Here is a 13,203-nt window from a genome sequence, read left to right on the forward strand (position 1 = left end):
GAGCTTAGTCTTACTGGTTTTCCTTTGTAGGTAATTTTTCGTTTTTCCTGTGCTGCTTTCAGAATTCTTTCTTTGTCTTTGGTTTTGATGAGTTAGATGATGATATGTCTTGGTGATTTTCTTTTAGAGTCTATCCTGTTTGGGGTTCACTGGAATTCCTGAATGGCTATATTCTCATCTTTCATCATATCAGGGAAGTTCTCTTCCGACAAATCTGGACAATTTTCTCAGTGGTTTTATTTTTCTCTTCCTGTTCTGGAATTCCAGTGACACATAGGTTATTCCTTTTGATGGTATCCCACATGAAACTTAGGCTTTCTTCATTTTGTTTTGATCTTTTTTCTGACTGATTCCTTTCCAAAGAAGTATTCAGGTATTTGTCTTCAGTTCATTAATTCTGTCTTCCATTGATTCAATTCTACTTTTTTGTCCTTTCAATGTGTTATCTATTTCTGACAATTTAGTATTAATCTTCTGGATTCTATCTGTAGATTTTGTATCATTTCGAATTTTTCATTTATTTTGTCATTTTGTTCTTGTATTGTCTTCCAGAATTGTTCTAGGGTTTTGTCTGTGTTTTCCTTCATTTTGTTAGTGTTTTCCTTGATCTGTCTCTCAATCCTTTGAAGGTACCTAAATATAATTCTTTTGAACTCCTTATCAGGGAGTTCCAATCCTGCTGCTGCTTCAGGGATTTGTTCTGGCTCTGTATCCTGCTCCCTTGTTTCTACCCCTTTATCTTGCTTCTTTGTGTAGGCTGTGATGGTCTGTTGTCTCCAAAACATTGTGACTATTGTATTTATATCTCTGTTAACTCTTTGTCAAGAGCAATTAAGGGTGAGTCAGGCTTTTCCTGGTGGTTGTTTATCATTGGCCAGTTTGTGGAGAAGGAAGTGGTGGCTTTCACTCAGTAAATGGAGCTGCAGGAAGTGTGTGTGGTTGCGTCATGTGGGCATAGCTGCTGTCTGCTACTCAGTTGGAAAAAAACTATGACTGAATACACATTAAAAAAGTAAAAGCAAGTGGACAAAAACACACTTCATAAACACACAGGAACAATCACAAAAAAAAAAGAAAGAAAGAAAGAAAATCCATAATATCTGGGGGAGGGGCCAATAAGAGAAAAGAGGTAGAGTAGGAGATTAATGAGGGAAAAAATGGGAAAAAATGAAAAAAAAAAAAAAAAAGGAATGGGGTTAACCATGAGAAAGAAAAAAATGGGAACCAGGAACAGGGAAGAAAGAAAAACTTGAAAACTACAACCTTGGAAGGGAAGAATAAAATAAAATAAAAAGGAAGAACAAAAAAAAAAAAAGAATAATAATAATAGTAATAATTTTAAACAGACATAAACAAACTAAAAAGGAAAAAAAAATCAGGGCAAGGTAGGCCAGAGTACCCAGGCTCCGTCAGAGCACACAGACAGTTGCTGCAGGCCCAGCAGGCAGGTGGAGTAAGGGATGGCCAAACTTCCATTCACCAAGAAGGTGTGGGTTATATGTAACAAGGGGAATATCACACCTTTCCAGTTGTTCGTGTCTGGAATGTCCTTGTAGTTCCTGGCAAATGGAGCCTATTCTTAGGTCCCTGGAATATGAGAGAATGCTGTCACTTTAAATATCCAAAATGGTTCAAAATGCTTGTAAACATTCAAAATAGCTGTGCCCTCCAGACAGCCAAAAGTCCTCAGCTCAGCCCACCTTCCTCTTCACTGCTTCCCCTTTTATTCATCAGCCACCAGTGCAGTCCTCCATGCAGCCCTTGGCTAGTAGGGCTGATTTTTAGGTTAATTCTTGTGTCCTAACACCACTTGGCAGTACCCAAGCTGTCTGTGCCATCAGGATTGCTGACAGACCGCAGCTCTGTATGTCTCCTTTTTTTGGTGTTTTCATGTAGATTCTTCTACTAGTTGGAGTTTAGTCTACTTCTATATCCTTCCTTTCAAAGCTCAGGTTCCAGAATTATCTTCTGTATCTGTGTTCATTGGTTCCTCTTTTCTTTGTTGAAGAGGGTCTCTGTAGTCTGTCTGCTTATTCTCCCATCTTACCCAAATATTGCAGATTTTTGCCTGTATATGGGTAATATGTTTTCTAAGATTTTTGATATGGAAAGATTTCTGGTTATCACTGAAAGTAGAAAAATGATACTGAGCATCATTTTAATCAGAAATGGGTAGCTGGGAACTAAAGTATTACCATGTGGTGATTAAACCAGATGATTGTGATCTTCTTCCTGAAAGGATATCACCTTCTCTTGTTCCTGAGTATTTCCTATATAAGACTCAAAGATGCAGTCCCATATGAGATATTTCAAATTATAGAAGAGTATAGTTTTTATGAAATTATTTTCTATCACAAGATGATCAAAAAGCTGATTAGATTTTAATCCCTTTTCTGTAGTCTCTCATATTAGGAATCTGTTATTTTTTTCTTTAAATTTTATTGAAAACTATTTCAAGTTGGGAGTAGTTAATACTGTAGACAAATCTGTTAGAAACATTAGAACATAAGTTACGAATTTTCCTATTAAGTTATTAGCTATTGATGGTTTTCCATCAGGAAAATGGAAAAGCATACTTTTTTAGCATAATAAAATGAATATTTGTGTTAAGAAATGAAATTGATGCATGAAAATTTAAGTAACTGTATTAATCATGATCAGAAGTTTAATTTTATTCTTATTTGAGTGGATTTAATTTTTATTTTTAACGATAGTTATTCTGTCACTAGCATAAGCATTTTGTTGTATCCATGAAAATTATTACTTTCACTATTAATTCATCATTGTCTTGGAGGAAAACCAGCAACAGTGTACCAAATTAATGATAATGTCATTGTTCTACTTTATAAACAAGTGTTTTTTTTAATTCATTTATCCCCTAATTAATAGTAATTATTTTGAAACACACTTAGATCTGGTAACTCCTGAGAGGCTGTGAGAAATTAAAAATTACTCCTGCTATAATCCTTAAATGCATCTCTGACTGTAGTGTGTGGTTTCTACAGTCTGGCCTCTATGGAACTAATACATCATTAGTCCTGTGGCCACAGAGCTGACCATGAATATTCCCTAGACAGACTGGCATTCCTCATTCTGCATCCATTGCTTGAGCTAGATAGAGCCAAAATGAGTTCAGGGAATCAACACTGAGATTATCAGTTGGCCTCTTTGGTTAACATCCTGGGGTCTTTATCTAAAACTGATAAGCTCTCTTATTTTTGTTGTACCTTCTCCCACCCTCGCTTTGACTGCTCTCCCTTATAATTGTAGACATATGGTCTCTGAAATAAATTGGTACACAGGGTTCTGTTTTGCTGCTTTCCCAACTGTATGTTTGTAAAGACAATTCCCATGTAAACTTCCTCACCAAATGAGATTGTTGGTTATAAGTGAGACAAAGGAGATACATTCTGAATTGGCATCTTAATCTAAGAACATAATATTATTATCTGTGGTCCCTAGAATTATATCACACTTTTGATTTTCTTTTATTCATTGCCCCCTCTTTCTGTTATTCAAGTATTTGAAAAAGTGATTAGTGTGTAAAAGACATGAGGTTTTTTTTTTTATGGGATCCTCTATAGAGTTGCATATTTGAAATTCATGTAGTCCACTAAAGAAAAGATACATGTCACACTTAAATTTTCTGTCTTCACCAAGGAATAAAAGAAAGACACTGAAAGAAATTAAACATCTTGCTGGCCAAAGAAATCAATCAATCAATAATAATCTTAGACTTATATTCTAGTGATTAGAAACACTCCTGAAAAATAGATGGAACTACTCAGGGAAATGTTATTCTAGCAGCAAAATTTAGTCTGGTTAAGACTACATCTAATTGGAAAGGGTATCATCATATAGTACTAGTAGTTGTATTATGGAAAGAAGATAACAGCTCATCTGGATAGTAGTTTAGAATAGGCTTTAAAAGGCCTTGATAAATCATCACTTTCTCATGTTGTACGAAAGAATTCTAAATAGAAACAGGCTTTGGCACAAAGACTTCCAAAGCAGAAAATATATCATAGTGAATAAATCGTAAATCTGAATATCAAGCAATGATCAATGGTTGAAATAATTTTTTAAATTATGGATAAAAAGAGCATGTTATCACAAAAATACTATATTACTGAGAAAACTGAATAAAATCACATTTACTGCGATTTCAGCAATGGGAATAAAAATCATATATGGGAAAAAAAAATCCAAGAAAAAAAAGAAAAATCCTCATGCTATCAATGGTTGTATTTCTGTAATGGAGCTATGAACAGTTTTTATCTCTACCTTTTTATAATGTGGTAAATAAAACATTTGCCATTTCAACATTTTATGACATTGTGTTCATGTAGTGTGAACATTACCAATGTCTATTTACAAATTTTATCTCTTCTTTTTTTTTTTTTAATTTTCCATTTCCTTTCAAAGTTTCCATGTTTCCAGTGACACCTGTATGATTAGACTTTGTAATGGATACCAGGAATCTGTTTCACCTTAATTCTAGCTTCACATATACTGTGCCTATATCCCAATCTTTGTCCTCCTCTCCCCATCAACAAATATTGGGTAAATCTGAGTAACCTGAGGCTTTTAGAAAGCAGTCAGGTAGTGAGGATTAACTGTGGGAATTTGGGAAATGAGTGCAGACTCTTTCTATTCCAATTCCTTTGTCCTCCCTGACAAGTCGGCGGGAATAGCTCATTGAGTGAAGAGAAACTGCTCCAAAGAAATCTGCTTGTCTGTAATATGAAAGAAACAGGAAACTGGTTAGAATAATACCTCCTCTTTTTTTTTTTTTCTGTTTGGTGGCTTGCCTGTTTTTTTCACTTTCCAGATAAATAGGTATTGCCTGGATAGAGGACAAAAATGCTTATCTGTGGTTTTGTAAAGCATCAAATTATGAAGGACCTTTTAATTAGTGTTACCATGTTTTGTGGCTGAGTGAACTCAAGGAGGAAAAATAACAGAATAAAAAGTCATTGCTTTCATAAGATATATTTCCTGGCTCTTTTTTGTCTTCCAAAACATTGTATCATTTGAAATTAATGTCACTAATTGTTAATGAAAGTGCATGTTTAGGGCTAGGTAGTGGGTACTAAGTCTTATCCACAGAAACAAAAGAACTGGACATTTTATTCAGTTTGAGTTTTCTGATTTCCAGTTAGTGGCTAAGGCACTTGACTGCTAACCAGAGGGCTGGTGGTTCAAACCCATCAGCCATTCCTTGGAAGGAAGATGGGGCAATCTACTTCCGTAATGATACTGCCTCGGAAACCCAAGGAGGGGTCACTATGAGTCGGGTGTGACTCGACGGCACATAACAACAACAACAACGACACAGGCTGTGGTGCTGTAAACATTTATTTCAGTAGTTTATCTTTACCTTCATTACTTGTAGTGCTTTCAAAGAGAACAATGGCATGTTTCTAGTAAGGAAATGTGTCATATGTAGCTGAGAGCTGGAAGAGTTAATGTGTTGTGAATGCTAATAAAGCTGTTTTGTGATAAAGAACCAATGTGGAGAGAAGCAACCATTTTAACACATACTCAGTGTATCTTTATATTTTGAGGGGGAAAAAAGGCTACACTGTTGTTTCTTTTCTCACTCTTTTTCCCTTCTTTTTTCCCTCCTTAGACAAAGCCCGTTGCATTTGCAGTTCGAACAAATGTCAGCTACAGCGCAGCCCACGAAGATGATGTTCCAGTGCCAGGCATGGCCATTTCATTTGAAGCAAAAGATTTTCTGCATGTTAAGGAAGTAAGGAAAATAATTTCAGTTTATATCTACATGACCTTTCCCCTTGAAGCATCTTTTAGTATTTCTCATTGCTGTGAAGTAGCATTGTGTATAGTTGCAGTTATACAACATACAGTCTTAATCAGTGGCTCTCAACCTATTCTAATATAAATATACCTCTTTAAACTCAAAAGGAAGCCACAGGCCTCTTGCAATAACTTCAAGATTCCCCTGGGTTCTGTGGCCCAGAAATTGGGAACTACTAAACTAGATGATCCTTTTTTATGCTTAACTTGTGATTTTTTTGTTAATGTTTCACCTTGACTATTTCTGTTTTTTTTTTTTTTTCATGTCTGAAGTTTACCCATGTGGGATGGGTTTAATAATGTATCTAGAATTCACGATCTCCCCTCTTTGCTGACAACTTCTAAACTCAAATCATCAGAGAGGGTACTGGTAGGAATTGGAGTAAACAAGGCCAGAAAGGGATATAGGGGAAAATTCCTTTTCCTTCACGCCAGAAATCTCCACCTTTCAGTTAACAATGAGTCAACCTGTAAATTGGAAAAATTCACCCTTAATTAAGGTTTCTTGTGAGTTAACATTTATCAGATGCCTGCTGTGCATAACACTGGATTAAATGACCAGAAATCCCTCTTACATAATGTTCTCAGTGTGTGAGTATGAGGTTTTCTTGGACCTGAAGGAATTTTCAGTTGGAACACTTCCATCTAGGGGGTGACATGTACAGGGAGCATATGTAAATTTAACTGGTCCCTGCACTGAAGACCATAAGCACAGTCTGTGATGACTGCCAGTTAAAAGACCCACCAGCCATTCCTCAGAAGGAAGATTGGGCAATCTACTTCCGTAGTGATACCACTTGGGAAACCCGAGGAGGGGTCGCTATGAGTCAAGTATGACTCGATGGCACATAACATCAACAACAAGAAATTTAGAGCCTAACATTTCATTAACTTTTGGAAAGAGCTGTGTCTTAATTATCTAGTGCTGCTACAACAGAAATACCACAACCGGATGGCTTTCACAAACACAAAGTTTTTATCTCACAGGTTACTGAAAAAAAAAAAAAAAAAAACCAACTCACTGCCATCACAGGTTAGGTGGCTAGAAGTCTGAATTCAGGGCACCAGCTCTAGAGCAAGCTTTTCTCTCTGTATCACCTCTGAGGGAGGATATTTGTCTCCTTTCAATATCTGTGGGGCTGGCATTCCTTAGAGATCTGCATGTGTCTTGGTATCAGTCATCCCTGGGGTCTAGGAGGTTCTCAATACAGGAACCCTAGGTCCAAAGAACATACTCTGCTCTTGGCTCTTCTTTCTTGGTGGTAGTCAGGCCCCTGCTCTCTGCTTACTCCTCTCTCCTTTTGTCTCTTACAAGGTAATAGGTGTGACTCTAGCAATAGTGTGACTTGAATAAAGGTAGTGATGAGTAAGGATGTGACTTGTGTACTAGACTAAGAGTGAGACTTGAGTCATGCCCTGTTTCAAGGCTGTGACTCAAGATATAACCCACCCTAATCCTGCCTCATTAACATTTAAAGGTTGGGATTTACAATTCATATCAGAAAATGAAGGATAATCAAATCAGATCACAAAATAGAGTATGACTACACAATACTAGGAATCGTGGTCTACTTGACATATATTTTGGGGGATAGAATTCAATCCATGACAAGATATAAAAGGTTTGTTAGAAAGGAAAGACAGGAAAGGTTTTCAAAATGATGGCCTGCCTAGAATCTCACTTTACAATTAGGAATTACGTAAAGCAGAGTCTGCCACCTCTAATGACTGATGCTTAGAGAAGGATCTCTTTCTCCCATGGAGAGAAAAGAAAAACAGAATGGAAATGGTGCTATGAAGTATTTAAGAACATACTTGAAAAATAGTATTCACTTGCAGAAAATCAAGTCATATAGATTTGGGATAAACAGTCTTTTCACAAGAGATAAATTGTGAAAATCAATGTAATTAGAGAAATTATCTATACAGACTATGTCAAGATGATTATAAAACTATTTGCACAGAGGTAAATTTGTTCTGACACAAAATACTTCACAGAAATTTCAATATTTATCTCTGATTCTTACTACTTCTAATTAATCTGATTGTATAGGAGAAGGAGCTCTGCAACGCTTCCTGGTTTCCAATTGTCTCATGTTAGGAACAGCTATTAATCTTGGAACAAGGAGAGCTTATCCTACTAAGGGTGACAGCAACAGTTGAAATGGGGCTTGAGCTGGTACTAAGTAAGGCAACATGAAGAAGGAGAGGAAGAGTAAAGCCTGCAATTGATTGCTGAGCACCCAAAAATAGTTCATTCTTGTATGTTAACCTATCAACTGCAAGGTTTCTTGAATTGTGGTACTTCAGACATAACTGATTATGATTATCATAATATTTCTCTCCACTGAAAATAGGTCATGTGGAAGAAAAACAGTATAAAGAAGGATTATTCTTCAGATTTGAAGTTCGGTATACTGATTTCTGTAATCTTGATTTTGTGTCCAGAAATTTAACAATGACTGGTGGATAGGGCGATTGGTTAAAGAAGGCTGTGAAATTGGATTCATTCCAAGCCCAGTCAAACTAGAAAACATGAGGCTACAGCATGAACAGAGAGCCAAACAAGGGAAATTTTACTCCAGGTATGAGAAAAATATCAAGTGTTGTAAGTAAAAATTCCAATTATGCCATCATTCATATACTGTATTTTGCTATATTCTTTAATTTTTATCATATTCTTAAAAGTAAAATTCTGATACAGTTTATTTATAGCATCACATATCCTGCTTTTAAAAACACCATTCCAGAATCTGATTTGCATCCTCTTTGGGAAACAGGTTAATTATTATCATCAATGGAAACACGTAAGGGCATAGAAGGAGCCCTGGTGGTGCAATGATTAAGTGCTCAGCTGCTAAGTAAAGGTTTCTGGTTTGAACCCACCCAACAGCTCCACCAGAGGAAGACCTGCTTCTGTAAAGATTTCACCCTAGAACACCACAGGGGTAGTTCTGCTCCTTTAACACGTAGGGTTACTGTGAATCAAAAATTAACTCAAAGGCACTTAACGACAAGGTCATAGAGTGTTAAATTCAGGAGCGCAGAGGAGATCCTGAAGTCCTTGTTTCTTATTGAAAATACTGTGAGCAGCTGCGTTGATGAGTCCTAGTCTCTGAGCTTCCTGGAATGGCATGAAAACATTATAGAGATGACAGCCTAAAATATAATTGGCTAACAATATAATATATATAACAATATAAATATATAATTGGATAACAGCTTTGTCATCTGTTAGTGTCATTTTCACCCAAGAAACTCATTTTTTTGTTCTACCCACTGTCAAACACTTAAAAAGAAACTTAAATATGAAACAAGTTAAAATTGCCTTTGGAAATAGCAATTGGATAAGTTATGTAATAGGCTGGGGCTGAATAATCTATCCTAGGATTCTTGAAGTTGTTTCACATTAAAAGAATCAGAAGAAGGACTGCTCATACATGTACCAGTTGCTGTGGAGTCCATTCCAACTTACAGTAACCACATGTGTTTTAGAGTAGAACTGTGCTCCATAGTGTTTTCAGTGGCCAATCCTTTGGAAATAGATTGCCAGGCCTGTCTTCCAAAACTCCTCTGGGTAGACTCAAACTGCTAGCTTTTCAGATACAAGCAAGCTTGTTAACCATTTGTATACCCAGAAACTCCAACTCATACATGTAGTGAATTTTAAATTGAACTTTTTGCAGACAAATCCATGAATATGGTATGCTTCTCCCTTTGTGAAAGGATGTGCTATGGGCAAGTCTTTTCTTTAATGAGTGTTTAGCCTTCTGGGTTTTTTTGTTTGTTTGTTTGTTTTATTTTTAATTTACTGTTTATCAAATGATATAAATTCCTTTGTCAGTGTTCTGGTTACCTAGTGCTGCTCTGACAAGAATATACCATAAATGGATGGCCTTAACAAATAGGAGTTTATTCTCTTACAGTTTGGAGGCTTTAAGTCCAAGTTCAGAGTGCTGGGCTCTAGGGGCTGGGTGAAAGCCCCTCTACCTTGGGGTTCAGCTCTGCCTCCTGCTCCCAGTCCACTGGAGCGAGAGGGTTTTCCTTACTCACACAGCTGTTGGCTGCTGAGACTGACAAACCCAAGGTTGACAAGTAAAAAGGCACAGGACCAATGTTACCAAATCACACAGCAGGCCATTAATTTAAGTCCATTGTAAGTCCCAAGGTTGGCAGAGTATGGCAGGCTGCTGAACAATGACACAGCTACATGCAGGGTCCAAGTGTGCAATAAGTGAGAAACTATCCCCAAGGCTTCTCCTTATATATAGGAAGCAGACCACATCCCAAAGGCAGCTACTCAGCTGCTGTGGTAGATCCCACCATGGAGTTGATTGCCAGTTTCATCATGGGGAATAACTACCACCAGCTGCCCAGCCACTCAACCAGGCCCAGCCAAGTTGACACACAAGTTTAACTACCATAGTCAGTGATGATATAGTGTTAGCAAAAGTGTTTTTCAAGTGTCAGCAAATGAGTGAAATAGAATGCTTTTTGGTTGGAACATCTATCTTCATTAACTAGCATTCTACAACTGTTGAGATCTTTTGCTTCACATGGATTCTTCCATATTTTGAGACTTCTGTCTCGTATTTGACTTTTATTAATCCCAGGTTATTCAGGGCCATCAGCTTGTGAGTTGCATTTAGTCATGTAAAAGAAGTGGTATGTAGATAAACAAAGCATGAGCATTTTACCTGTAGAAAGTTGAAGTTCTAGTAATACTCTTTCAGTCTCTAATGTGCTAGCTTTGTTGTGGAAAATTTCATTTTCAAGGATTTCAGGGACAATAGACATGGTGCATAGGCACTGCTATATCAGGTAGGATATTGTTTGTCAAGATTTGGAAGTTATGTCAGCTGGGGGCATTATGTTTCTAGATTTGTTAAAGATTATTTAGCATTTGTCATAGTTTTCCACTTGATCCATTTGAGAAAAGGGTCTTATGGTCTAATAAGTTCAGGATCGGTACTATCTTAGGCTTTTTCAGAGCCTTTTATATGTTAATATGCATTGTGATTGTGGGTGGAAGGATGAAGATAATTTTCATGTGTTTATTGAAATAATTTTATCAAAAGCTTTTCTTGCTTCATATCATAGGAATGGTATTCTATAGAATGCATTTTGGAAAATTTGTGATGGATTTTTACAGAGTTAGACTTGTATATCTTTTTCTGCTTCTTCATATACAAATTGAGAAATGAAAACTACCCCTAAAGGGAGTACGAAGGGAGTATAAATCTTTGCCAGAACTGTTAAGGAAACACATTTTCCTCTGCCTCCTATCTCTGATCCAGTATTAGTGCCCACTTGAACTTTATAAAGTAGTATAACCACCACTTCACAGAGGAAATGGTCTAAGAGAAGTTAAAGAACTTGACCAAGGTCACACAACTGGTAAGTGGTAGAATGAGGATTAAAAACCAACCAGTCTAACCATAAACTAACCACAGATGGGCTAGCAACCTAATCTGCAAATCATGTAGCACAGGGCAAACACAGAAACAGTACTTATTAGTATTGACATTTGCTATTATGCATTATGTGACATATATTCATTTTGATATTGCATTTTTTTTTCTTAAAAGGCTATAATTGTGGACTCAAATTATTCTAAGGAATTGAGTTACCTTTTCTTATATCATTTCCTTTTTTCCTTTGATTTCTTGATATTATTTGTTCTGTCTCTTTACCCAAACTTTATCCTTAAATATGTGAAAATATTGTTTACCTGCCAATGTTTTTACATTTGTCTTCAGCATAACCAGAACTTTGCAGCCTTATGCTTTGTTATTTAAAATCTCTGATATGCACATTATAAACATTGGCAGAAATCAAAGGCAATAGAAGTGGGGTGCAATTCACTAACTTGGTATTTTTATAGCATTAAAATTTAAGGGTAAATCTGCACCCTGAACATTTGGAGTATTTGCAGTGAGTGTTACTATTCAGATAATATTTTGATTGTAATCTTTATGAGAGCAAATCACCAGGTCTTTCTCCCACAGAGCCACTGCATGGTTTTGAACAGCCAACCTTTTGGTCAACAGTCAAGTGCTTACTTAGCCTTTGCACCACCAGGGCTTCTGCTTTTATTCCTAACTCTAAAAATAAAAAAATATCTATGTATTTAAAAAAAAAAAAAAAATCAAGCTAATGCAGAGGTACAGCAACCAAACAAGAAGGAAATATTCAGTTTTGGGGTTAGCCTTAAAGCTGTATACATTGCCTCTGAGGACCTACAAAGTAAAAAGGAAAGGAGATCTGTGATGTTTAGCCATAAGTTACCCTGGCTGGGAATTTGATGGCTGCAAGAATTACCCTAGTTCCCTTCCATTCTCTCAAGACCTTTTAAAATTAAACCTGAAATTTGAAAACTAAGACCATCGCGTGGCCATTTCAAATACTCCAGGAATCTCCACTGGGAAATTACTATTTGGAAAGACAAAATTTGTAAAGTTCAATAAAGACACAATGAATAGTCATACTTGGCAATAGAAATGTTTTAAGATCTAAAATCAGTGTCAGGTTTAATGTAAATTTTTGCTTTACTCTAGTAAATCAGGAGGAAATTCATTATCCAGTTTGGGTGACATAGTACCTAGTTCCAGAAAATCTACACCTCCATCATCTGGTAAGTAGGTGATAAGTGCTGAACATACTGCATTTTATGCTTTGGTCTTCCTTAGTTTTATATATGAATTTACACGCATTGAATCATGGTATTGAGATGTTACCCTATAAATGTTAAAAGGGATCAGAATAAAGATTGCCCACGTGGTATTAGGAATAATTTGGGGAAAATTTTCTCTGGCCTTGTAAAAAAGAAAGTATGTCAATGTGTTCACTTTAAATTGCTATAGATGGTCAAAGTGATGAACATATTTAACTGTTTATTCCTTTTGCCCTCCCTGATACCCAACAAATTGTCATGGACAGTAAATGGATGAATGCCCCCCCCATAACTAAAGTGCAATGTGAGATAGAGATTTTAAATGTTAAATAAAAAGAGAATGTTTTCTTTCCAAAGCATTAGGTTCATCCTTAGAGTGGCTAGCTAAAAAATAAAAAATACTCAATTAAATCTTAATTCAAAATAAATAATGAAAACACATTGTAATCCAAGTAAACATTGTGTGGGATATACTTACACTGAAAAAAAAAGTTATAGGACATACTTATATCAAAAAAAATTTTTTTTGTTTATCTAATATTCAAATTTAACTAAGTTTTATTTGTTGTTAAGTCTTACAACCCTATCATTGTGTGTAGGATTTGTAGCTTTATATAAATAGAATGAGTCCAGTTGGGTGGATTGTGTGAAAGCCAGTGATCAGTATCTTATTTTGCTAAGAAATTGGAAGTCAGAGTAAGATTAAAGAA

At 36.1% G+C, this 13,203-nt stretch overlaps 1 protein-coding gene across 1 annotated transcript in view; it reads left to right on the forward strand.

The window, feature by feature from the left end:
• Positions 1–13,203, forward strand: part of CACNB2 (calcium voltage-gated channel auxiliary subunit beta 2) — a 517,878-nt gene that overhangs the window by 452,189 nt on the left and 52,486 nt on the right. The window contains exons 4-6 of the mRNA XM_007936340.2: positions 5,633–5,755; positions 8,269–8,405; positions 12,378–12,454. Of these exons, the coding sequence (XP_007934531.1) occupies positions 5,633–5,755; positions 8,269–8,405; positions 12,378–12,454 (337 nt within the window). The remainder of the gene's footprint in view (positions 1–5,632; positions 5,756–8,268; positions 8,406–12,377; positions 12,455–13,203) is intronic.

The sequence above is a fragment of the Orycteropus afer genome, unplaced genomic scaffold (genome assembly GCF_000298275.1).
Source record: "Orycteropus afer afer isolate SDZICR_OR568_19922 unplaced genomic scaffold, OryAfe1.0 scaffold00035, whole genome shotgun sequence".
Lineage (NCBI taxonomy): Eukaryota > Metazoa > Chordata > Mammalia > Tubulidentata > Orycteropodidae > Orycteropus > Orycteropus afer.